This window comes from Rana temporaria, chromosome 2 (genome assembly GCF_905171775.1).
Source record: "Rana temporaria chromosome 2, aRanTem1.1, whole genome shotgun sequence".
Taxonomy (NCBI): domain Eukaryota; kingdom Metazoa; phylum Chordata; class Amphibia; order Anura; family Ranidae; genus Rana; species Rana temporaria.
In genome coordinates this window covers 63,995,688-64,023,510 of record NC_053490.1, presented here as the reverse complement: position 1 = coordinate 64,023,510, position 27,823 = coordinate 63,995,688, and the positions used below count along the sequence as shown (strand labels likewise).

The 27,823-nt window shown below is 43.2% G+C and overlaps 1 protein-coding gene across 1 annotated transcript in view; it reads right to left on the bottom strand.

Moving 5' to 3' along the window:
• ASIC1 (acid sensing ion channel subunit 1) overlaps positions 1-27,823 on the bottom strand; it is a 356,087-nt gene that overhangs the window by 56,907 nt on the left and 271,357 nt on the right. Inside the window, exons 4-8 of the mRNA XM_040340273.1 lie at positions 24,197-24,347; positions 23,990-24,117; positions 17,173-17,323; positions 12,872-12,928; positions 4,975-5,128 (exon numbers count right to left, since the gene is read on the bottom strand). Coding sequence (XP_040196207.1) covers positions 4,975-5,128; positions 12,872-12,928; positions 17,173-17,323; positions 23,990-24,117; positions 24,197-24,347 — 641 coding nt within the window. The remainder of the gene's footprint in view (positions 1-4,974; positions 5,129-12,871; positions 12,929-17,172; positions 17,324-23,989; positions 24,118-24,196; positions 24,348-27,823) is intronic.

Here is a 27,823-nt window from a genome sequence, read left to right as displayed (position 1 = left end):
ATCTCGCGCATGCGCAGTATGAAACAGGCAGTGAAGCCACAAGGCTCCACTGCCTGTTTCCCTTAGTTCAAATGGCGGTGCCGGCACCCGATCCGATGGACGGATTGGCCTCGGAGGGCCGACAACTCGGGGTTCCTGGACAGGTAAGTGTCCTTATTAAAAGCCTTAAAGTACATTATATTACCAAAAGTATTGGGACACCTGCCTTTTATACGCACATGAGCTTTAATGGCATCCCAGTCTTAGTCCATAGGGTACAATATTGAGTTGGCCCTCCCTTTGCAGCTATAACAGCTTCAACTCCAACTCCACAATGGCTGTCCACAAGGTTTAGGCGTGTGTCTATGGGAATGTTTGACCATTCTTCCAGAAGTGCATTTGTGAGGTCAGGCACTGATGTTAAACGAGAAGACCTGGCTTGCAGTCTCCGCTATAATTCATCCCAGAGGTGTTCTATCGGGTTGAGGTTAGAACTCCATGCAGGCCAGTCAAGTTCCTCCACCCCAAATTCACTCATCCACATTATATTACCAGAAGTATTGGGCCACCCCTCCAAATCATTTGGTGGAGGGGGGATTGTGGAGTGGGGTTGTTTTTCAGGGGTTGAGCTTGGCCCCTTAGTGAAGGGAACTCTTAAGGCATCAGCATACCAAGACATTTTGAACAATTTCATGTTCCCAACTTTTTTTTTTTTTTAAAGTGATGACATGATCTCTGTTCTCTGCAGCATAAGAAGCTCAGAGAGCTGGGGGAGGAGAAACAGCAGTACACTAATTTTCTTAGTTGGTGGCTGTGGAGGGGTGGGGCGGAGCAAGATAAGTTTGATCATTGAAAAAGAGCAGGCTAGAAAACTGACCACGTAGTGCTCTCATGCCTAGTGTGGTCAGATTTCAATAGGAAAGCAGAGGAAATGGCTGGAACACCAGGGATTTCACACAAAGGAAGCAATACAAAGAGAACGGGATACTTTTTCATACAGGTACATGGTACAGCAGGCACATATCAGGAATATGATATGTTGAGTTTACATATTCTTTAAAAAATAACTCCAGTTTAATTAAAAAATCTCCTCTAGGCAAACTATATATAGCAAGGATTCACATTTTTTTGTACATTAATAGGTTTCTTTATCCTGAGAAATGTCTGTTTCACCTCCCTTCCAAAAATAAATTTGTAGCTGCCTCCTAAGATGTTCACATCAGTTGAATACCCACTTTTGGAAGCATGTGGACTGTGGGATCCGCACATACACAGATATGCCCTAGGTTTTCAGGCACTGGCAGACACATGGCACATTTGTGCACATGCAGGTGGAGGGTTCCCCATGCTTGCACTCAATGCTGAGGGTAGGTAAGACCACAGGTACAAAGGTATTTGCCCGTATGCACGGAAAACCTACATGTGCACAGATGTGCTGCAGGTCTCCCCTGGGTCCTGAAGACCTGACGGAGCCTTCTGGCAAATCTGTCCATGCATCAGACACTTAAAAGATGGTGATGTGGTGGTGGAAAGGCAACAATTTTAGGGGACTGAAGTTTCTCTTTAATGTTGTAAGAAGTAAAGCATTGCTGAATTCTTTAAACTACCATTAAAGAGTAACTCCATGTGCTAAGGGAATCTGTATGGGAGTTGGTTTATAATTATGAATCAGCTGCTGCTCCTGCAGGGCTCTAATGAAGAAAATGGCAGGGTCTGCATCCCTTTATACATGATACTTCTTCAGGAGTATCTCAACAAAAAGGGTATTTTTGTTGCAGGGGATACTTAAAATCTTAGTGCAGACTTCTGGGAAAATCAGTGAGCCAATCACTCTAGCAGGAAATTACATTTTCAGGGGGCGTTCTGTACATCATCTGTCTATAGAACAAGTCCAGGTTGCCATATTGCATTTTTCAGAAAATTACAGAGCTGCAGATTGAAAAGGAAAGGTCATTTTTAAGAACATTCAATTACAATATGACTTGATTTGCAATTGTATATGCTATATTATAATTTTTTTGCAAAAAAAATTCCCCATGAAAGTGGAGTTAGCCTTTAAAAGGGTTGTAAAGGTACAATATTTTTCCCCTAAATAGCTTCCTTTACCTTAGTGCAGTCCTCCTTCACTTACCTCATCCTTCCATTTAGTTTTTAACTACTAGCCGACCAGCCACCGTCATTATACGGCGGCAGGTCAGCTCTCCTGGGCGAGAGCCCGTAGCTATACGTCAGCTCTTCGAGCGGCCACTAGGGGCACGCGCGCCCCCCGCTCGCCCCTGACTCCCGTGCGTGTGCCCGGCGGGCTCGATCGCCGCCGGGCACACGCGATCGCTCGTTACAGAGCGGGGACCGGGAGCTGTGTGTGTAAACACACAGCTCTTGGTCCTGTCAGCAGGGGAAATGCTGATCTTCTGTTCATACAATGTATGAACAGAGGATCAGTGTTTCCCCTAGTCAGTCCACCCCCCCTACAGTAAGAACACACCCAGGGAAAATACTTAACCCCTTCCCCGCCCCCTAGTGTTAACCCCTTCACTGCCAGTGTCATTTTTATAGTAATCTAATGCATTTTTATAGCACTGATCGCTATAAAAATGCCAATGGTCCCAAAAATGTGTCAAAAGTGTCCGAAGTGTCCGCCATAATGTCGCTGTACAGAAAAAAAATCGCTGATCGCCGCCATTACTAGTAAAAAAAATATATTAATAAAAATGCCATAAAAATACCCCCTATTTTGTAAACGCTATAACTTTTGCGCAAAGCAATCAATAAATGCTTATTGCGATATTTTTTTTACGAAAAATATGTAGAAGAATACGTATCGGCCTAAACTGAGGGAAATTTTTTTTTTTTATATATTTTTGGGGGATATTTATTACAGCAAAAAGTAAAAAATATTCATTTTTTTCAAAATTGACGCTCGATTTTTGTTTATAGCGCAAAAAATAAAAACCGCAGAGGTGATCAAATACCACCAAAAGAAAGCTCTATTTGTGGGAAAAAAAGGACGCCAATTTTGTTTGGGAGCCACGTCGCACGACCGCGCAATTGTCAGTTAAAGCGACGCAGTCCCGAATCGCAAAAAGTGCTCTGGTCTTTGGGCAGCAATATGGTCCGGGGGTTAAGTGGTTAAATGTCCTTCGTTCTTCTGAGAAATGCTCACTTCCTGTTCTTCTGTCTATAACTCCACACAGTAATGCAAGGCTTTCTCCCTGGTGTTGGACTGTCGTGCTCGCCCCCTCCCTTGGACTACAGGAGAGTCAGGACACTCTCTACATTGCAGATAGAGAAAGGAGCTGTGTGTTAGTGGGCATCCTGACTCTCCTGTAGTCCAAGAGAGGGGGCGAGCATGACACTCCACACCAGGGAGAAAGCCTTGCATTACTGTGTGGAGTTACAGACAGAAGAACAGGAAGTGAGGATTTCTCAGAAGAACGAAGGACATTTAAAAGCAAAATGGAAGGATGAGGTAAGTGAAGGAGGACTGCACTAAGGTAAAGGAAGCTATTTAGGAAAAAAAATTGTACCGTTACAACCCCTTTAACCACTTCCAGACCTGCGCACGACGATGTACGTCCATTTTTTAAAGATTGATATGTCGGTAACGGCAGCAGCTGCTGCCACAACCGAGGTATCAATCTTTAGTGTGCGCGGTCTGGTAAACGATAACGGCGGTCTCCGCCGCGAGATCGCCGTTATCGGTGGCGGGAGAGGGCCCCCCCCTCCCGCCGCTCTTCCGCGCCCTCCGCCGCTTACCGGAGCCGTCTGTAGCGGCGGAGGAGATCGCGACTGTTCAGCAGCTGAGCGGGGACGAGACTGAAGGAAAAATCTCCTTCGCCCGTCCCCATAGCTCTGCTGGGCGGAAGTGACGTCAAAACGTCAGTCCCGCCCAGCCTCTTAAAGAGACAATTTTTTTTTTTTGTCATTTGAAAAAATGACATTTCCAATTTTTTTTTATTTTTTTTGCATTTAAGCCCAAATATGAGATCTGAGGTCTTTTTGACCCCAGATCTCATATTTAAGAGGACCTGTCATGCTTTTTTCTATTACAAGGGATGTTTACATTCCTTGTAATAGGAATAAAAGTGATCAATTTTTTTTTCAGTGTAAAAAGTAATAAAATAAATAAAAATAAATAAGAAAACAAAAAAACATTTTTTTAAAGCGCCCCGTCCCGACGAGCTCGCGCGCAGAAGCGAACGCATACGCGAGTAGCGCCCGCATATGAAAACGGTGTTCAAATCACACAAGTGAGGTATCGCCGCGATCGTTAGAGCAAGAGCAATAATTCTAGCCCTAGGCCTACTCTGTAGCTCAAAAAATGCAATCTCTAGAATTTTTTAAACATCGCCTATCGAGATTTTTAAGGGTAAAAGTTTGACGCCATGCCACGAGCGGGCGCAATTTTTAAGTGTGACATGTTGGGTATCATTTTACTCGGCGTAACATTATCTTTCACAATATATTAAAAAATTGGGCCAAATTTATTGTTGTCTTATTTTTGAATTCAAAAAAGTGTTTTTTTTTCCAAAAAAAGTGCGCTTGTAAGACCGCTGCGCAAATACGGTGTGACAAAAAGTATTGCAATGACCACTATTTTATTCTCTAGGGTGTTAGAAAAAAATATATATAATGTTTGGGGGTTTTAAGTAATTTTCTAGCAGAAAAAACTGTTTTAGTCTTGCAAACACCAAATCTGAAAAACACCTAAGGTCTGGAAGTGGTTAAGCTCCAGTTTGAGAAGGTTAAACACAGATAGTAATGGAAGTGCGGACACTTAGAACATTCTCTTTAATGAACCTCTGAATGGTAATAAGAAGCTGGCAAGGACTCGAATCCTGCCCCCCAGTTTTGGCTGGATATACACAATAACAGTAAACAATGCATTTTCCAAATATCCATTTAAGAATCCAGAACAAGACACATTAGTTGCATGGATACAGGTTTCATCATGATACAGTTTGTATTAGCATGTAGCCACAGCTATAAACTTACGCTATGTACTGCTCGCTTTTGTTGTACTTCTTGGCTAAGTAGCGTGCCGAGGCCTTACTGGGGATTTTCACCATGGACAGCTCCTTCGCATACCGTGTCATGTTACATGGAGTTTCACACACACAGTAGTCATTATCCTTTTCCACTAAGAAATCTGAGAAAGTTGAAGAGAGAGCAAGACAAAAGAACTGAGTAAATAGGGATTCAATTAATATACCCAAATTAAAAAAAATACATACATAACAAGCTGGACCTAAAAAATAGGCAAATGTATGGCAATCAAAAAACGATTCGAAAATATTTCAATCTCAAGAGCCAGATCTAGCCAGCTCAGTAGAATATTTAAAAAAGGTGGATTTGCCTTCATCTCCCCGTCTCCTCTGTGACCCACACAGCCCTCAATTCAGACATTTCTGAACCTGAGGTGGCCCTGGCCCTCAAAGGCATTCGGTTTTCAAAGGCTCCAGGCCTAGACGGCTTCTCCAGCCTATACTACCGGAAATTCTGTCCCCTCCTGCTCAGTGCTCCCTACTTCGATAGCATGAAGTAGGGAGCACAGACTTATTCTGACTCCTTGCGAGCGCACGTTTCAATGATTCTTAAAATCACTGAGGAAGTCCACAAACCCCAAGCCTTTCGCCCCATCTCCCTGCTGAATGAAGACATAAAACTATTGGGCAAGATCTTGGGTTCTCGCATTAATAAATATATAGATTCCCTGATCCACAGAGACCAGGTGGGCTTTGTGCCTGGCCGTCAGGTAGGGGACAATGTTTGGAAGGTGGTTCACTTGATCATTCTGTTACACCAATCCAAAATCCCAGGATTTCTCCTCTCACTTTACATATACAAAGCTTTTGACTCTCTCTCGTGGGACTACTTGTGCTATGTGCTACAGCTGTGGGGCTTCAGTGACAAGTTTTTCACTTGGCTGGCCGCACTCTACTCTTCTCCCTTGGTCGCCATCTGCTATGCGGGCTGCCAATCAAACTCATTCCCCATTTTCAGAGAAACAAGGCAGGGTATCCCCCTGTCTCCTGCTCTGTTTAGCATTGCTTTTCAACCACTTGCCATAGCTCTTATAGCTGACCCAAACATTAACAGAATTCCATACGCAGGCGAATGTTACAAGGTAAATATGTTTGCGGATGACGGTCTTTAACCCTTACTAACCCGATCGTCTCCTTGCCCAATCTACATTCTCTCTTGACTCGCTTTGCTACCATCTCAGGGCTCCATATTAACCCACACAAAATCACTGCGCTCAATATTTCCCCTCCAGAATACCTTGTTACGCACCTCCAAAATCTACCTTCCCATACCTCTGAGCCGCTTTAGAATACTTGGACATTAAGCTGACTCCCTCTTACTCCTCTCTCTTTTCTGACAACTTCTATGCTTTGCTACGCTCCATCATGGCACTCATGACATCATGGCGGTTTCCCAACTCATCTTGGATTGGCAGCATTCATGCAGTCAAGGTGATGGTCCTTCGGAAGATCTTATACTTCTTCTGGACCCTACTGGTTTGGGTGCCCACATTTTTTTTGCGTCTTCTCCAGAAATAGCTTCTCTCCTTTATTTGGGCTTACAAGCATCCCACAGTCTCCCACCTTGCCCTAAATGCCCACAGGCTGAAAGGTGGGCTTGGAGTCCCAAACATGGCAAAATATTATCAGGCTGCACAAATTTCCCAGCGCACTATGCTCCAAGCTACCTCCGACATTCCACTCTGGCTTCTTTTGGAAATCCCCAACTGTGCACCGGTCCCCATCTCTGTCCTCCTATGGCTTCCTCCTAAATTGCATCCCCCTCACTCAGCCCTCTAATGGCCTAAAGCTTGAAGCTTTGGGACGCGGTTCGATATTTCGGTGGGCTCATGTCCCTTCTGTTCCTCCCTCTCTGAATAACCCCATGTTTCCTTCCGGCTTAGAACAGCCACATGTTTTCTCATGGTGGCCTGCCCATGGGTTCTCTCAGGTTCCAGCACTTTCTTGGATTCTGCACCTTTCCTTGTGGGCTTCACTCCAAGAGACTCATAAAGCTCCCTCAGAAGAGTTCTTCCACTATATTCAATTAAGACATTTGATATCCTCACTCAGATGCCATGACACTTTCCCGTACCAGAAAACAGCCTTTGAGCATACTTGCCTACACTCTCCAGGAACCCCTAGTACCAAAATCCTTAACTTACTCCTCCCTCAACTGTAGGGGTACCCAACCTCCTTATCCTATGTCCCCAAGTGGGAGCGGGACTTATCCCCTATTAATTTGGTGGATTGGAGCAAAGCCTGGTCTAGTATTGCAAAATGCTCCTTAAACATGGCTACCCTAGAGGCAGCCTACAAGGTACTCTTCCACTGGTATTGGGTTCCAACCCGTATTGCCAAATGAACCCATCATACAGTGATAGATGCTTCAGGGGCTGTGGTCAGCATGGAGATGAACTTCAAATTGGTGGTCCTGCCCACGCTTAGTGGGATTTTGGTCAAGGGTATTTGGCCACTTATTTGTTTTATTGCTGTCAAGCGCGCAATAGCCTGAAAAAAATGCCGGAGGACTCGTTTGAGGAGGTGAAGAGCATCTTAACGAATCTCATGATTAATGAGCAGATGACTAGCATCCTCCACAACTCCCACACTAAATTACACATGGTGTGGGGCCCGTGGTGGTCCTTTGCTCTTCCAACTTTGCACCCGACCAGGCTAGGTCTCTCTAACTGACCTCCTCTGCCCCCTCTTTTCCCCTCTCGACCTCCCGTTTGCCTCTTTGCCATTAGACCTTTCCCTCGCCACCCCCTTTTTTTGGCAGGCGTCACAATACTTTTGGTAATATAGTGTGTGTGTATATATATATATATATATATATATTGTTTTTAATATGTGTGAATCCACTTATTGTTCAGATTAACGTTACTCGTTTGGTAAAATTATACTTTCTAAGGTAAGTTTTGAACATTCCACCTTCTGGTTTGAGGTCATGTGCCCATGTTCTTGATCTTGACTTCATATTGAAAATACTGCCCTCCTGAATCTTATTCCTACCCTTCATGTATTTAAAGTAGAACTATAGGTAAAAAAATAAATTCTAATTTTTGCAAGGGAGTTTTTTCTTTTTGCCATCTATTCCATTGTGGAGACTTCCCTTCTCATCTTGTCCCATAGTCAAACAGGAAGTGAGAGAAAATCCCTGCAAATTAATGGAATTTCTTGGGGACCCCCAGGTCACCAGAACTAGTGTCCCTATTGAAAGATATGCCCTCTATTACTTTTCTGGGAACAACCCAAAATTTGGGGTTATCTTTTACTTTCACTTTCAGTAATAATGATGAGGACAAATAGAGAGGGCAAATCTCCTAATGGGGGCACAAACAGCAGTAAAAACCTAATAGGTGCTCTAATACCTCTCCACTCTATCCAAAACTTATAATAAAGTTTTGCCTGTAGTAGTTAAACTTTAAAGGTTTTAACCATGTCTACTATTTAATTATGTCTATTAATCATGGCTAAAGAAAGACCGCCGCTCCAGGTAAGTGCAATAAGCAATCGATGTCCTCCTCAGGGACCGTGCACAAGGCAAAAGTCAAAGGAAGAAATATATGGACAGCCGCACACCAAAATCAACCTTGGAAGGTAGCCTTTATTGGTGCAAAAGGATAAAAGGACTACAAAGCACAGCACAGCAAGTAGTGGGATAAAAAGCTGACGCGTTTCACACAGAGGTCTAGTGCTTAGTCATAGCCACTTAAAGGTTTTAACCATGTCTACTATTTAATTATGTCTATTTATCATGACTACTAATATTTATAAGTAATAATGTGGATTGTTTATCCAGGGAACTTCTGATTGGCTTAGGGTATAAGAAAATATTTACACTGTTGCAGCAAATTGGACAATTATTCATAATGTTTTTTTGCCTTTCTGTGGATGAACTGTGGGCATAGGATTCTATTTTTTATGCAGGATTTTAACTTAATTATTTATTTATTTTTTGATTTTGATTAACCTTTGTCTTTTTTCAACCTAATTATATAGTAAGACTAAAGCCAGTGGTGTGAGTAGCTATTTTTTCAGTGGCCAACAAGGCATACAAAGGCAGACTACTGCCATCTGTTTTGTATGGTGTTGATTAAAAAAAACAGATGCATGAATTATAACTAAGACAGACAAAACCAACAAGATCATTCATCCTGACACCAGAAAATTGCTCCAACCCCTCAATCCAAACAAAGAAAGTAGGCATATGCTCTCCATATATATATATATATATATACAATGGGCAGGCACCAATTCCTCAATCAAATTAATCACATTCAGTAAAGTGGACCATCACTGTTCTTTTGTACTTTCTTTAATAATGCTTCTTCCCTCCCTTTCACCTAATTGCATATACTTTTTCTCTTTCATCAGATGGTCCTCTAAATTTTGTTGATTCTTTTTTTTCTATTTTTATCATGTTTGTATAGCAATCTTGTCCATCTATGGTTGACGCATACATCCCCTGATGAAGCCTAGAGGCGAAACTATAGTACGTTATTGTATGATTACTCAACCTTCAGGAATCCTCATATACAACCACCACTTTGGATTTATTCCATACTAAACAACCTCTTGTGATTTGTTACGGATTTCTAACTTTTTGTATGATTAAAGATAATTCATATATACCTTTTTACTTACTGTTGTATGATTTCCATTATTATGTGATTAAGCACCACCATAGTCCCACCCCTTTCCTTTTCTTTTTGAACAAATCTACTTGTCCATATGCTTGATCAATGTTTTCCTCCTATCTTTGGAAGTATCCCTTTATGTTATTTTTGGCTTACGTTGTAAGCAATTGGCACCTTTAAAATCCTGGTACCTGCACTAATTATCTTTTGCAGAGTAAGGCTGGGTTCACACTACGATTTTCCCGTCCGTCAGCCGCATACGATTTCAGTATTGAAAACGTACGGGCCCGTACGGGAAAACGCATACATAGACAATGCATTGCAAATCGTATGCACTCAGATGCATCCGGGTGCGTACGATTTGCTGGCAAAACGTTTTTTAACAGTACGCAAAACCACGGTTTTGCAGCCATTTTTGAAACCGTATGGCAAACGCATACGTTTTTTTTAAACATTAAAGTCAATGGAAAACGCACATATGTGCGGTTCCATACGTTTACGTCCGTTTCAGCCGCATACGTTTTTTCATATAAATCGTATGCGGCTGACGGACGGGAAAATCGTAGTGTGAACCCAGCCTAAGAGGGGGTTAAAATAAATGTAACAGGGTGGGTGAAGTTCCTCTTTAAATATTAATTTGTATATTCATTTTTTTATTTTCTATAATTAGTGAATCAGGCACACTGACCCTTTCAGGAAACCCACAATTTACTATATCTGAATAAGTGAGCGCCTAATCACCCCTAATGAGTTCTGCAACACTCTGTAGAACAGAGGTGGCCAACCAGTGGCCCGGGGGCCACATGTGGCCCGCGGAGCCCTCTGATGTGGCCCGCGACCTCCTGCTCTGGAATGGTGGGTTGACAAGCCCAGATCGCAGGTTGCCAACCCGCCATACTGCAGCATCAGTGTTGTGAATGGTGATGGTAGAGGAAGAAAGCGACTGCGGAGCAGAGCCCCATAAGCCGATGCTTTCTCTACAGCTAGTCTATGGCAAAGTTAAGCTAACCCGCAAGATATACACAGGTGCATTATGCTTCACCCACGTTGTGGGTAAACCGCAGCACATCAGGGTGAAAGCAGTCTTAGGCCCTTTTCACATGATCAGCCCAACCAAATAGGACCCTCAATTCACCTCTACAGAGCGACAGATGTCCGTTTACGCTCCGCCTACCTCCAATCCAAAAAACAAAAGGGAATTCGTCCCATTCCATCTTGGCGGATCGGAGGACATATAGAGTAACCGTGACCTGTCATCCGCCCGCTCCGCTCAATGTGGCCCGCGACTGGTTACCAAGTTGCTTAAGTGGCCCTCGCTCTTCAAAAGGTTGGGCACCCCTGCTGTAGAACCTAGAGAATTAGCAGAGATGCTGCTGGCAGGACTTTATGAACGGTCCTGCCAGCGCATCGCCTCAGTGTAAAAAGCACTGAGGCTTTCACACCGAGACTGCAGGGCAGGAGTTTTCAGGTGGTATTTAGGCGCTATTTTTAGCGCTAAACCGCCTGAAAAACTCAGTGTGAAAGGGGTCTAAGAGATATGATATAACTATGCATTTTAGATATTCAGTCTATCCCCTGATACAAATTTGTCTAAATGCCTTGGCCAGCCACAAGATTAATATTATGTACTGTACCAGATCTGTTGGTATTCATGATGTTTGGTGGAATATAGAGTGTGGAAACTTGTATCCTCTTGTATGAGGATTTAAATAGAAGTATGTTTTTTGTTTTTTTTGCATACTCATACTTACCTAGGTGGATGCAGCATCAGACCGATACTGCAGATGCCCCTCACCGCCTCTTCACTGAGAATCGAGCCACTGAACACCGCTGATGGCTCAGTTCTCACTCCTCCTCGAGCGGAGAGATGCTGCCTGTCAGTCAGCATCTCTCCTGCTCTGCTCCTCCATGCTCATTGGAGTGCTGAGCTGTGGAGGGGCGGGGAGCGGTCGTCTTAGCGGCTCGCTGAGAGGCTGAGACTGCCATCAGTCCAGGCAGCTGGCGGATCCAGACTTCTGAAGTCGGGATGATGCGCTAGCCTGACTGTTTGCAGTGACGTCAGCGGAGAGTGGACTTCAGACCGCTCTCCACTGAAAACAGGTCACAGGAGTGCAAAACGAATCACACTCCTGTGACCCAGAGGAGAAGCCCAGCCTAACAAGCTCAGTCTGGACTTCTCCTTTAAGTATTTCTGTCAGCCTGACTTTTATGTGTATATTTATGCGTGTATTGGATGTTTTTACTTATATATTTGTGTGTTAGAGACATTGCATATGATTGTGTCTAATAAAATTGCGCCACACATATTTTTTGGGTTATTTACAATATTTGGGATGTTAGCACATTCCTCCACATTTATGATATTCTGATGTGTTTTCCTGTGATTCACAAAACCTAGGACACTCTGTTAAAGTGGATTTTATTTTTGATGTCACAATGTAGAGAATACAATTTCCTTTCATCTGTGCCCAGTCTTACCACACAGAGTTAATCCAGCGCTGAGCAATCCTCTTTTTATTGTTCAGTGAAATAAAACAGACTTCCCTGTAAAGACCAAAGTCCTTCCTTGAGTGACAGGTTATTTACATATCTCGTGCACTAGCTTGCAGACATGCAGAGCTTTTTGTCTATGTATATTCTGATGGCTGTTCACACTGAACTGTGGATCACCGCATATTTTGAAAACATTTAATCAAAACACAGGAAAGACAGCCAATCCTGCGAGAGCTGGAGGGGAGAGGAGAGAAGGAGAGGGGAGGGGGATGTGAATTGTGCACTTCACAGAAGCTGTGCATGTCTGCAAGCTAGTGCATGAGATATGTAAATAACCTGTCACTCAAGCAAGGACTTTGGTCTTTATCTGGAAGTCTGTTTTATTTCACTGAACAATAAAAAGAGGATTGCTCAGCGCTGCATTAACTCTGTGTGGCAAGACTGGGCACAGATAGGAAATCTTATTCTCTACATTGTGTACATTAAGTACTTCTGCAGAGTAAGCCATACTTTTGTCACCACTTACTGAACCTCACTATTGGTCGATGACTTCATCTATCACATCAAGAGCCAATCATAGTAGGGCAGACTGAATCATGGCTTACTTTGAAGACATTCAATTTTGCATAATAGAGTGCCTTACCATATGGACCATCCCCAGATATATACATCACATAAGAAAAATTTGCTCATTGGTTCTGATAGGAATTTTGAAATGGAAGCTGAACTCACCTAGTGCTGGGTCTGCACACTCCTTGTATAACTCTGGTGTACAGTAAGCCGCATCTCCTGAAGGAAAACAGGAATAACAATAAGGTGTCTTGCACACATACAAAAAAAAAAGTTACGTTTTTTTTTGTTTTTTTTTACGGATCTGAACACAGTTGCATTGTTGTCTGTGGGACTGCTTAAAGCAGAACTTCAGTCATTTTTTTAATCTTTCCATCTATTAAATCTTCTGCCCTTGTTGTTTTAACTTTGGATAGTAAAGCTTTTTTTTTCTGCCAGTAAATACATTATACAGCCCACTTCCTGTTTCTTGTCGGGTCAATAGTCTAGGATTATGACATCACGCACAGCTCTCTCTCTCACTCTTGTGAGAGTTTGTCAGGAAGGGAGGGGGCCAATGAGAGCTGGAGCCGTGCCTCTGTGTGTCTGTGTAAATCCAAGAAGTGAACAGGCAGCAGCTTCTGCTGCCCACAGTTAAAATGGATGCAACCAGACTCAGTGGAGGGAGATTTCTGCAAGTACAGAATCACAGTACTGTACAGTACAGTAAAACCTTGGTTTCAGAGCGCTTGCGTCGTCCCGAAATTTCCCGCCGTGCATTGCACTAAGGACGTCATTTTTTCAGCGGGGCTGAGGAAGTTGATATAACGTAACGCGTCTGGTGGTTTAGGAGCCTGAAACATCACGTCGCTCATCTGCTGTTCATTCCTAAAGATTGTTACTTCATGACGTTTTTTGTCTGGCCAAATGTGAGTAGCCTGACTTTTGCTTCTTTTAAAGAATAAATCCACACATTGCAACAGTGAGCACTTAGTTTGTGATTATCTCTTTACATGCACCTGTCCTTTGCGGTTTGGTTGTCTTATGAGGATCTAATACATCAGCCTGGTTCCTGTTCATGACCTGCCTATTTGATTTGCTTTATTGACCATCTGTTAACTCAGTGGTCCATATATGAAGGTGAGAGTAGCCATCTACAACGGTGGAGGGATCACTTCAAAATTTTGGTGGATTGTCACGTGGTGGAGATTTATTTTCGTTTAATTCACTCATCTTCTGACACTTATGGACTTTTGGACTGTTTGTTTGAATTGTATTTAATTTTTAATATTTTTTTTTTTCCATTTTTTCTGCATATTCATATTCACACTTATGGTATTGGTGTTTGAGTATACCAGTATCATTTATATATTTGAGTTTTACGCTGCACTTTTTCTATTTTATTTTTTACTTGTTTAGGATTTTTGCGAATTTCCCTTAGTGTTCAGCTGGCATTACCAGTGATCTGAACCCTGGGGGTCTGTATCACATAAATACACTTTAATATCATCATTTTTTGATCTATATATTTGCGCTGATTGCACCCTGTTTTTTATATAAGTCTATCTATACGCCGCAAAATACCAGCTTTAACTATACGCCGGAAAAAGCCGACTACAGACGACGTTAGAAAATGCCAAAGTATTTTATCCGTTGGACCCTACTGGTCCCCTAGTGATGTTGGGGTCAGAGGAGAGAATCCTGGAGCATGGGGCAGCTAAAGGTGCCCAAAGACATAGGCTACAGGGTTGATGTATAAAAGAATTTGCATAGCCATTTACCCAGTGAAATTCCGGTACTGTTCTGTGTGGGACAAAAAATGAATACAAATAGGCTATATATTGTAGTATTTGCATGTAAATAATTGATTTGAAATAGAAAATACATAATTTGTCCACTAGATGGCACTAAGGATTTGTGGAAATTCCTATATTACTTACCGCCATCTAGTGGCCAAATTAGGTATTTGGCCCCTAGATGGCACTAAGGATATGTGTAAATTCCTATATTACTTACCTCCATCTAGTGGCCAAATGTGGAATTTTGCATAAAAAAAAAAGAAGAAATCTGTCAGTTTGTCACTGCTTTGGACAGGCTTCCTGAGCTCCTGGACACAGTTTTTCACAAGATACCTGCTGCACCACAGCCGATTTGGAATGAGGCCTCTGTGTACTGTAAGTACCAGTGCTTCTTCATTTTGTAAAATAGTGTTAGATGTATTTGCAGATTTAAATACCCTAACAAATTAAAGCCGATCTCCAGCTCACACAAGAAGAGCTAACTAGAGTGCTGCTTATATTTTTTCCTATTTTCAAGTCCCGCATCCAGTTGCTATGTGATGCACAAGCCTCATAAAGAAAACACAACTTCCTTAAGTAAGCCAAATCCTCCTTTATTTGTGTTGCACACACTCCCCCTCCCAGACACTGCAGCTCAAAGTGAAAGGGTCTTAAGAAGAGGCAGTAGCCACACTGAGAGAGCAGTGGGCGGAACTGGGTGTAGCCTAATGCTGATTGACAAGCTATAGGCTTGTGAACTAGCAGTGACAATTCTGATAACCACACCCCCAGTAACATCTTCTGACTTTAGTGGAAGCAGGTACAACCTACTAGACATGTGCAATTCGGGTTTTTTTCCCAAATTAGTTTAACAAATTTCGCCAAATTCATTAATTCAGGAATATCCGAATTAACAAAACCCGTTTAACAAATAAAAAATTTGTAAATTCTAAAATTCATAATTTCGTAAATTTGAAAATTTGAAATTTTGTAAATTAGAGAAACCCCAAAATTTGAAAATCTGAAATAACAACTAACTGATAATAACTTAACTATTACTATTAACCACTTAAGGACCGGACCAATATGCAGCTAAATGACCCAAGGGGTTTTTACAATTCGGCACTGCGTCGCTTTAACAGACAATTGCGCGGTCGTGCGACGTGGCTCCCAAACAAAATTGGCGTCCTTTTTTCCCCACAAATAGAGCTTTCTTTTGGTGGTATTTGATCACCTCTGCGGTTTTTATTTTTTGCGCTATAAACAAAAATAGAGCGACAATTTTGAAAAAAATGCAATATTTTTTACTTTTTGCTATAATAAATATCCCCCAAAAACATATCTAAAAAATATTTTTTTCCTCAGTTTAGGCCGATACGTATTCGTCTACCTATTTTTGGTAAAAAAAATCACAATAAGCGTTTATCGATTGGTTTGCGCAAAATTTATAGCGTTTACAAAATAGGGGATAGTTTTATTGCATTTTTATTAATTTTTTTTTTTTTTACTACTAATGGCGGCGACCAGCGATTTTTTCGTGACTGCGACATTATGGCGGACACTTCGGACAATTTTGACACATTTTTGGGACCACTGTCATTTTCACATTTAAATTGCATTCTTTATTGTGAAAATGACAGTTGCAGTTTGGGAGTTAACCACAGGGGGCGCTGAACGTGTTAGGCTTCACCTAGTGTGTGTTTACAACAGTAGGGGGGTGTGGCTGTAGGACTGACGTCATCGATTGTGTCTCCCCTATAAAGGGGATGACACGATCGATGCGCCGCCACAGTGAAGCACGGGGAAGCCGTGTTTACATACGGCTCTCCCCGTTCTTCAGCTCCGGGGAGCGATCGCGACGGATCGGCTATAAACGAATAGCCGTCGTCCCGGATCGCTCCCCGAGGGGATCCGACCGCCGCATGTAGCGGGGGGGGGTCCCGATCCGACCCCCGACCCACGTCTAGGCAGGCACGTACAGGTACGTTGATGTGTCTGCCCGTGCCATTCTGCCAACGTATATCTACATGCGGCGGTCGGGAAGTGGTTAAATTATAGGCATTGGAATGTCCTTTCAAATTTGTCTGTTAGTGAACGTAAGGAATACGAATTCATACGAAGTATCAGAAATAACGAATGCCGTATTGAAACAAATGGAAAGCAATGAATAAATAATAAATAACAATAATAAAAACGTTTTATTATTATTCATTTGTTTAGATGCGGCATTTGTTATTTTTGGATAATTCATAACTTCTGAGAAATAGGTATTTGTTACGTTCTCTAACAGACAAATTCCAATACCTATAATTTAATAGTTTGTTATTATATTATTTAGGTAGTTAGTTATTCTTTCAAATTTTCGAATTTTCTTTCTTATTTATGGATTTTCGAATTTACGAATGACCCGAAAAATTAAGAAAATAACAAAAACATTAAAATTTAATGAAAACAAACAAATTTTTCAGCAGTGCACATGTCTACAACTTACATGAGAGTGACAACACTGCTCTGACTATCAGGAGCAGTGCAGCAGTGTTGTTGTCACATCATGACAGGAAACTGGATTAGGTGGATTTTACTGATTGGATCAACCTTTGCACTGGGACTAGGGGAAAACTGTAACTGCACTTATACTTATTTTTTTCTCTTTTGAGAAGCCACAGTTTTACTTTAGGAAGAAGTGTATCGGAGGTCATACAGTACCTGGCATATGCACCATGCGACAATTACAGTTCTCCACCAAGTAGCGAGTCTCGCAGTCTATCCGACATGCAGAAATACTGAACGTGTCAAAGAATTCTGAGTCCATAGCACTTGATTTACAGTCTCCCCATGGTGGAGGCAGGTATGTCAGCTAGAAGAATCAGAAGAATGACAGACAAGAGAGAGTGGGTGACAGTGCAGAATAGTGCTGATCCAGATTGATGAGAAGAGACAAGCAGATAGACGACAAGCAAACGCTAGATAACCAAGACAAGAAGCTGTAAAAGATTCTGTTTATATGAGGTTTCTCATCAGATTTATCTTGGTGTCACAACCTTTCATGCTGAATCATTTCATCTATCTCGTTTTATATACACGGCATGCAAACAGTGCCTTGCGGGATGATATATCCTAGGTGGGTAATCAAACTAAAGGTCACTGGGATATGGAGGGTTTTCAGTGATAATCTGTGTACTGATATAATGTCAAATGAGTCTAGTCTGCAGTGCGAGATGCGGAGAGGAAGAAGACTGTATTAAAAAAAACACCAATTACAGGTTTTATAAGGGCTCTAAACAACTGCTAATGTCAAAGGCAAAAGGTGTTTAAAGACATAGGCTTATACATAAATTTGCATAGCCATTCACCCAGCGAAAATGCCTGTACTGTTCTGTGTGAATGAGACAAACAATTGATACGAATAGGCTACATCCTGTGCTATTTGATTGTAAATAGTTGATTTGAAATAGAAAATACCTAATTTGGCCACTAGATGGCATTCCTATGATACTTAGCTCCATCTAGTGGCCAAATGTGGTATTTTCCATAAAAAATAAAAAAATAAAGTTGTCTGTCACTGCTTTGGACAGGCTTTCTGTGCTCCTGGATGCAGTTTTTCACAAAATACTTGCACCGCAGCCAATTTAGAATGAGATCTTTAGTGTAAGTACCAGTGCTTCTTGAATAAAATACATTTGGAGAATATTTTTTGCAATGTTTTTATGCACAAGGGTTCTGTCACTTTAAAGGAAGGTATAAGCTAATAACAGCATTCACAAATGAGTATGTAAGGACCATAAGTGTGCACGGCCTATTACATTATGGTGTGCACCCCAAAGCAAACACACATGTTTACTATGCCTCAATTATGAAGAAACACAGTGTGGTATGGATGGGCTCGGGCAGCAGGGGGAATTTGCGCTGCACAGGGTGATTGGGGCATGCTTAGACACAGCTGTGTCTAGGCATGCTTATGGTAAGGACTCATACACACTTAATGTTGAGAGGCGATAATTTCCTGAGGTTGAGCTGTGTGTTTACTGTCCCCCAACCACTCTCTCTTTAGCTACAGAGGCAATGGTGTCGTGATGCTTGCTCCATGGCCGTAGCAGCAATTATATCCCTGTTGCTCTGCAAGTGGCTCACAACTAAGTACAATGCGCATAATTGTGGCTCGCTATTATGAGGTACAAGTGGTTAAAGCAAGCAGTAAAGAGGAGATACAATGCCTGCTCACCGCCTGGTGGTTGTAATACTCAGACATGAAGTATGAACAAAGTTCATCTACTACTGTGGGTACTTGTCTCAAACCAGAGCACTAAGGGTTTGATTTAGTAAAGGCAAATAGACTGTGCATGTTGGAAAGTGCTGTTGCTTCAGAGCTTAGTAAATGAGGTACAGCTTCACTTTACAACACCCAATCACATGCACGGAATAAAAAAACAGCCTTTTTGCTAGCACATGATTGGATAATGGAGGTCAACCACACCATCTTTTTGGAGAGCAGCCTGTATTTCTCCTGAGGTTATCTGTGGGTTTTCTTTGTATCCTGAGCAATTCTTCCGCCAATTGTGGCTGCAATTTTTCTTGATGAATGAATGAATGAATGAATGAAAAACTTATAAAGCGCGGCGCATGCGAACTGAATCGCTTCTGGGCGCTAGCTGTTCGTGTCTCATGACATCAAAAGAGCAGAGTTTTGATCTGTCTTCTGAAAGTCAGGTGGTTTTCCTCCAACCGAATGCTGGTTGGTAAAGCGTCCCATAGTCTAGGACCCTGAAAAGCAAACCTTCTTTCTCCTTTGGACTTGTATTTGGTTTTTGGTACCCTGACCAGATTTTGGTCGGTGGATCGCAGAACGCGATTCGAATTGTGAGGTTCTATCTTGTCGCAAAGATATTGCGGAGCCTTCCCATGGATGCACTTATGTGTCAGGCAGAGTGCTTTAAATGCAATTCTGTCTTTTACTGGCAGCCAGTGAAGGGTTCTCAACGAAGGTGAGATTGATTCCCATTTTTTTTCCCCAGTAACCAGTCTGGCGGCCGTATTCTGAACGACTTGCAGACGGGAGTCTACCTGACCTTGGCTTGGTATCAAGAGATCCCCAAATTTTACACCTCTTATTAAGGGCTCTTTCACACGGAGCGGATCCGTATTGATCCGCTCCGTTAGCCGGTTTGGCTCAGCGGGGATTCCTCCGTTAATCCCTGCTGAGCTGTCGGCGGACAGGGCGGTCCCCGCACACAGTGCAGAGACCGCCCTGTCTCTCCCCTGCTCTCCCCTATGGGGAATCGGATGAATACGGACCGTGTGTCCGTATTCCTCCGATCCGTTCCCGCCGGACGGAAGAAAAATAGGGTTTTCTTCAGTCCGCAAAAGCGGATGTTTGCGGAGACGGATGGTTGCGGACGTTAGCGGATGCATCATCCGCTAACGTCTGCAATCCCATAGGGATACATTACAAGTCCGTAAACAGACTTGTAATAAACGGAACCGTACTGACTGGCACATTTAAGGCTTTGGATATGTTTTTATATCCTTTTCCATATTTTTAAAGCTTCATTACCCTGTTACGCAGTTCTTTTGACTGTTCTTTTCTGCCTCCTCATGGCTCAGTGTCTAGCCTGCTTAATGCTTCCATGTGAGAGCTAACAAACTTGTTGAGTATTTATACACAGACACTAATTGTAATTTAAAAAGCCACACATGTGGGAAATTAAGCTTTAATTGCTATTTTAATCTGTGTGTGCCACCTTCTGTGTCTGTACCAAGGCCAAACATTCCAGGGTATGTAATCTTTTGATCAGGGCCATTTGTTGATTTCTGTTATCATTATGATTTAAAAAAGATCCAAAAAACTATGTGATAATAAATGGCTTCATTTGATTGCTAGCCTTAAATAAAAGACAGTTTTTGGCATGATCAGTCATAATTTCAATATAAATGCCAAAATTTCTGCCAGGGTATGCAAACTTTTGAGCACAACTGTATGTGCTGCTAATAGGAATTAGCTGTACTGTAAGCAGGGCAATATCTCAGATCCAAAATGTACCGTATTTTCCGGCGTATAAGACGATTTTTTGCATCTAAAATCATGCCCCAAAAGTCGGGGGTCGTCTTATACGCCAGGACATCCGTGATAGGCGGAACTCTGAACAGAGGCTCTGCTGGGAAATTTAGTGTTCCGCCTATCGCGGAACAGCCTGAGGAGGAGGCGCGGCTTTTGAATAATGGACGCCCGCAGCCTGAGAAACTCTGCAAACAGGAGAAGGTAGGAAGATCGTCGAGGCAGGCATACTGGCACGGTGTGGCAGGCATACTGGCACAGTGAGGCAGGCATACTGGCACAGTGAGGCAGGCATACTGGCACAGTGAGGCAGGCATACTGGCACAGTGAGGCAGTCATACTGGCACAGTGAGGCAGTCATACTGGCACAGTGAGGCAGGCATAATGGCACAGTGAGGCAGGCATAATGGCACAGTGAGGCAGGCATAATGGCACAGTGAGGCAGGCATACTGGCACAGTGAGACATGTATAATGGCACAGTGAGGCATGTATAATGGCACAGTGAGGCATTTATAATTGCACAGTGAGGGGTCGTCTTATACAGTGAGTATATCCCAAAACCAGCATTTTAGCTGGAAAATTAGGGGGTCGTCTTATACGCCCAGTCGTCTTATATGTCGGCAAATACTAAATGAACATATTTGATAAATAACTAACTTTAATTTACATTTTCTGGCTATTTCTTACTTTGGGATTTAAAAAATGTTGTAAAGAGCTATAACTATACCAGAGAAATAGAGGCGACAGACCATCTTCTATAGGGATTCTGATATTATTTACTGCTGATTTCAGCAGAATATGTCAGAACGGAGACTAATTTTCATTAATTATAGCTGACACGTACATAGCTGCAGCTACATGCATGTATATGTGACGTGTGACATTGCAGACAGAATTTTGCGTTTTTTTTTTTGCCCTTAGGTCCTATTTCTATTTCTCTCAATGATCCCTCCTCTAATGTCATAGCTCTCCATGGCTCTGACCTTTTCTGAGTCTCAAGTGTCTGACAATGTACGCTGTATTATATCACATTGTAAGCCTGCTATTTAAAAAAATAATAATGGTCTATAAACAGAGCACCAATACGAGAATCTACTATGCTGCTAAAAGTCAGACTCCGCAATTTAAAGACATTTGAGATTGTAAGGCAGGGCCGATACATAATCCCCTTAGTAAATAGTATTAATAATTTACGTTAAAGCTGAACTCCAGGATAAGCAAATATTGTCTAAGGCCTCGTACAGACGACCGAACATGTCTGCTGAAACTGGTCCGCTGACCAGTTTCAGCAGACATGTTCGGTCGTGTGTACGGCCGACCGGACAGGTTTCCAGCGGACATTTGTCCAGCCAACCGTTTTGCAGCGGACAAATGTTTCACCGCGCTGTCTGTCCGCGCAGATTGGATTGTGTGTACAACCATCAGACAGAAATCTCCGAGGGGACATGTCTGCTGAAAACGGTCCGGCGGACCGTTTTCAGCGGACCGTCCCCTCGTCTGTACGAGGCCTAAGAGACGTGTATTTTTACTGGAATCTTTGTGTGCTTTGTGTATTTTCTTCCAGATCTGTGTATTAATCCAAAGAGAAACTTTGCCTCTGTACAGAAAAGTCACGTAAAAAAAAAAGACCAGTCACTTCTGCTGTCTCTCCATCTGCAGGGAGGCTTGGTCTTATCTCCGCCCCCTCTTGTAGTTTTGTGTGAAGTGGGTGGTGCCTGCTGGGTCCCTCCCACAGCTCTGCTCTCTGTACAGTCCATGTACAACACAGTGATGATGTCACTGCTACTTTTACAAGGTAAGAACTGGGCCTGCAGTGGGCTGGCATTTGGTGCACAAAGTGGATCTATTGTGTCTATCGCAGAAAATATTTAAATAAAAGTTTTTGTGCCTGGACTTCAGTTTTAAAGCGTAAAGGGGTTGTAAAGGTTTGTTTTTTATTTTGTAAATAGGTTACTTTAAGTTAGTGCATTGTTGGTCCACTTACCCTTTCCCTGGATTTCCCTTCTAAGGGCCAGATTCTGAAAGGACTTACGACAGCGCAGCGCCATGTACGCCGTCGTAAGTCCTAATCCGACCCGTTGTATCTATGCGCCTGATTCTTAGAATCAGTTACGCATAGATATCCATTAGATCCGACAGGCGTAAGTCTCTTACGCCGTCGGATCGTAACTGCATTTTTCCGCTGACCGCTAGGAGCGTGTAAGCTGATTTACGCGTCAAAATATGTAAATCAGCTAGATACGCGAATTCACGAACGTACGCCCGACCGACGCAGTAAAGTTACGACGTTTACGTTAGGTTTTTCCCGGCGTATAGTTGCCCCTGCTATATGAGGCATAAGTGCCGTGTACCAATGCTAAGTATGGCCGTCGTCCCCACGTCGAAATTTGAAAAAGTTACGTTGTTTGCGTAAGTCGTCCGTGAATGGGGCTGGACGTCATTTACATTCACGTCAAAACTAATGACGTCCTTGCGGCGTACTATGGAGCAATGCACACTGGGAAATTCCACGGACGGCGCATGCGCCATTCGGGAAAAACGTTAATCATGTCGGGTCACAGTAGATTTACATAAAACACGCCCCCCTGATCCAAATTTGAATTAGGCTGGCTTACGCCGGCCGATTTACGATACGCCGCCGCAACTTACGGAGCAAGTGCTTTGAGAATACAGCACTTGCCCGTCTAAGTTGCGGAGGCGTAACGTAAATCAGATACGTTACGCCCGCACAAAATTGCGCGGATGTACGAGAATCTGGCCCTAAATGTTTTTTTTCTTTGTTTTCTTTGTCTGAATTTCTAATTTCTTGTTCCTCCTCAGTAAGGTGTTCAGTAAGCTGTTCTAAATGACTTTCCACCGCTCGGATGATGGTGGAAAGGTTACCGAGGAGAAACAGGAAGTGAGAAATTAAAAGAAAGAAAAAAAACATTTAGAAGGGAAATCGAAGGAAAAGGTTAGTGAACCAACAATGCACTAGCTTAAAGGAACCAATTTAGAAAATAAAAGATGAACCTTTACAACCCCTTTAACTCATTTCTGTTCATATAATGTATAATGTGTTTAAAGATTTACCACCCTTCATGACCAGGCCATTTTTTGCAATACGACACTGCGATATTTTTACTGACAATTGTGCGGTCGTGCGATGCTGTACCCAAATAAAAATGTTCCCACAAATAGACTTGTAACTAGATTTTAATACTGTTTGTCCTAACAAAGGGTTAAAGGTTGGGCTTGTTGTATTGTATGTTAATGAGGACAGACTTAGGACAAGCGCACTAAACTCTCAGTCAGCCATGACACTTTCTCCTGAGACACACCTAAAAGGTAAGAAATATTTCAGAAAAACATGTTTAGCCATGTATGTCAATGGGCATACATAACTAACATATAATAGAGCTTTCTCAAATTTTGTTTCAAAAGTGGAAATATGCTTTAACTACCTATAAGAAACTGTAGGGTATACATACTCGTTGTTCCTGGCAAGACACAAACGTCTGGAATCCCGGAGCCACACCAAATCCAAGCTGGTCTATGAAGGGAGGCTCATCCTGACTATGAATCTGGACTTTGATTCCAGCTTCAAAAGATGTCTCATCTGCAATATGGAGACCAAACAGTGTCACAACTGTCCATACACAAATACCAGGTAAAAGAAAGAACGTGGATCTACCTACCAGTCTCTCCCCAAACTGGTAAGTATTCATCTTGCTGTATATCCAGCATCAGCTCCAATCCATTTCCTGTGCCGCCTTTACTAGTAACTAAAGGAGTGCGGCCATTCTGGCCCGAGTTAAAAGTGTAGCACTTTCCGTATCTCGTGAAAACCTGCCAGAAAGGACAGAAAAAAAATAAGTTATAATCCAAAGTTCACTTCAAGGCCATATGAAAGACAGATTTTATTATCCCCTGAACAATAATGGAATTCAACGCTGGTGTTTACCTACCCTGTCTACCAGATTTTATATGAAATGAGAGCTGCAAGTCCCTGTACACCTACTTAGACACTGATAAGCAGATTACATTTGGAGTTCTGGTCCCCAAGTAGCTGACATGAAGGATACTTGCTGTACAAGATCGTTCTAAAATACATTTAATATGTGTCACAGCACTATGGAAATCAACATCTCCCCCTAAGACTCACATGTGGTTTTTCAGAATCTCTGAAATCTGCAAAATAGAGGAGCTTACGGCCCTTTATAACTGAGAAGAAGTACCAAAACACCTAGCTCCTAAGTCTTGAATTCTCAAACCTTCCCTCTAATCAAACAAGAATGACCTCAGGATACCCGGTTCCCCCATCTTGAAGTCCTTGGCCCAGATTCAGAAAGAATTTACGTTGGTGTATCTATTGATACGCCCAGTGGTCAAGTCCTGGGAAAAAAAGTGTGGGAACTCCCACCCAAGATCCACTCCCCCACCAAAAAAAAAAAAATTATACGCTCATATGCATAATTACTAAACCGCATGTTTTTTTTTCGATCCACTGTACCTTAGTAATCCTTTATGTTACTGGCCGCTTCCTGTACATGGATTCATCGGGTAGTGTGCGGATAATTCCGTCACTTCCTCGATGCCGCAATGTCTCCTGGGAGCTTTTGTCATTGTTCCCAGGAGACATTGCGGAGGTCTGCCACGAGTTATCGCGGGATTTAGAAAGAACTTTAAGCAGTGACTCGAACTGGGCATCACTGCTTAGTGAAGGATTGGCTCAGGCGGCTCGGCTGCTCTCAGCTGCTCTAGTCCTGCAAAGGGAACTGCGTTCCTGCTGTGAAAAAAGTGCAGGACTTGAGCCCTGGATACGCTGCGTAAATTCTAAGCTGCGCCGGCGTATCTTCTTTCTGTATTCAGAAAGCAAGATACGCCGAAATTTGGCTAAGATACGACTGACGTAAGTCTCTTACACCGTCGTATCTTAGTTGCATATTTACGCTGGCCGCTAGATGGCACTTCCGGAGATTTACGCGTAGAATATGCAAATTAGGTAGATATGCAGATTCAGAAACGTACGTCCGCCCGGCGCATTTTTTTACGTCGTTTATGTAAGGCTTTTTCCGGCGTAAAGTTACCCCTGCTATATGAGGCGTATCCTATGTTAAGTATGGACGTCGGACCAGCGTCGAATTCCGTCGATTACGTTGTTTGCGTAAGTCGTTCGCGAATAGGGCTGTACGTAAGTTACGTTCACATCGAAAGCATTGACTATTTGCGGCGTAATTTGGAGCATGCGCACTGGGATACGTTCACGGACGGCGCATGCGCCATTAGTCAAAAACATCATTTACATGGGGTCAGCCACCATTACCATACAACACGCGCACTGCATGGATAATTTGAATTCCGCGGGCTTACGCCGGACCACATACGCTACGCCGCCTTAACTTAGGGCGCAGGTTCTTCCTGAATACAGAACCTGCCCCACTAAGTTACGGCGGCGTAGCGTATCTGAGATACGCTACGCCCGCACAAATTTACGCCAGGCTTTTTGAATCCGGCCACTTGAGTATTCACCTTGCCGAAAAGCCAGGTGACATTTTACTGCCTTGAGGCCTGACCCCCTACCCATCTCCCCGGACCTGGATAGGGAGCCCTTCCTGAATGCACTGGTGATTATCCCCCCCCTTTTTTTCTGCTCTCCACCTGGTCCTTTTCCAATCCCCTATTATATTTTCTCTCATTTTCCTCCATTATATTTTTATATTGTGTTGATTGCAATACAGTTGGCCCCCAGATTGTATTTTGTATTGTAACCATATATATATAGAGGTTATCATTAATATAATAAAAAATTCAGATGCCAACTTCTCTATGTCTATAGATGGCGTGCTAAATTGGGCCCCTACACCTGGTGTTTTGTGACTTAAAGTGATAATTTACCCATAACAACTTGATGTTCTTTAGCATGAAACATACACTATATTACCAAAAATGTTGTGACACCTGCCTTTACACGCACATGAACTTTAACGGTCAAACCGTAGCACGGAGAGGCTCACAGCAGTCTGGTGCGTCCCTGTTCCCTGTTTCAGGTCCGATTTCAGACAGAATTTTGGGCTGAATTCGGAAATGAAATGGGCCAGAAGATGCACAGAACTCCTGTGCAACTCGTACCAGAGCTGCTCCGGAGATGTGTGAACCGGCTCCATAGAGAGCCGGACAATCTCCTGTCATGCAAATTGAATGCAGAGAAACCTGCATCCAATTCAAAATAGCGTGAACCTAGCCTTAGTCCTTAGGCCTCAATATTGAGTTGGCACACTCCTAAACCTTGTGGACACCCTTCCCAGAAGAGTAGAAGCTGTTATAGCTGCAAAGGGTGGGCCAACTCAATATTGAACTCTACGGACTAAGACTTGGATGCCATTAAAGTTCATGTGTGTGCAAAGGCAGGCATCCCAATTCTTTTGGTAATATAGGGCCAAATCCTCAGCCAGGCGGCGTAACTTAACTTTCAGCAGTTAAGTTACACTGACTTAAAGTTTTTACCTAAGTGCCTGATCCTCAAAGCACTTACGTAAAAATTTCAAGCAGTGTAAGTTAAGTGCCGCCGTCGTAAGGCGTTCCTCCTCTCCGGGGGGCGTTTACAATTTAAATGAGGCGCGCTCCCGCGCCGGCCGTACTGCGCATGCGCGTGACGTCATTTTCCCGACGTGCATCGCGCGAACGTAATTGACGCCGGGCGGCTTTGTGGATTGCGACGGGACACTAAAGTTACGACGGGTGAAAAAAAGACGCGCCGGGGAAAACAAATAATTTTAAAAAAAAATGACAGCGTCGCTCGGCATGCATTCCTGAGGGAGAACTCCATGCCAATTTTCAATGAAAAAAACGGCATGGGTTCCCCCTCAGGAGCATACCAGGCCCTTAGGTCTGGTATGGGTTGTAAGGAGACCCCCCTCCGCCGCAAAATTGACGTAGGGGGTCCCCCTACAATCCATACCAGACCCGTATCCAAAGCACGCTACCCGGCCAGCCAGGAAGGGAGTGGGGACGAGCGAGCGCCCCCCCCCCCTCCTGAGCCGTGCCAGGCCGCATGCCCTCAACATGGGGGGGTTGGGTGCTCTGGGGCAGGGGGGCGCACTGCGGGCCCCCCCACCCCAGAGCACCCTGTCCCCATGTTGATGAGGACAGGACCTCTTCCCGACAACCCTTGCCATTGGTTGTCGGGGTCTGCGGGCGGAGGCTTATCGGAATCTGGGAGTCCCCTTTAATAAGGGGGCCCCCAGATACCGGCCCCCCACCCTAAGTGAATGGATATGGGGTACATCGTACCCCTATCCATTCACCTGTAGGCAAAAAGTAAA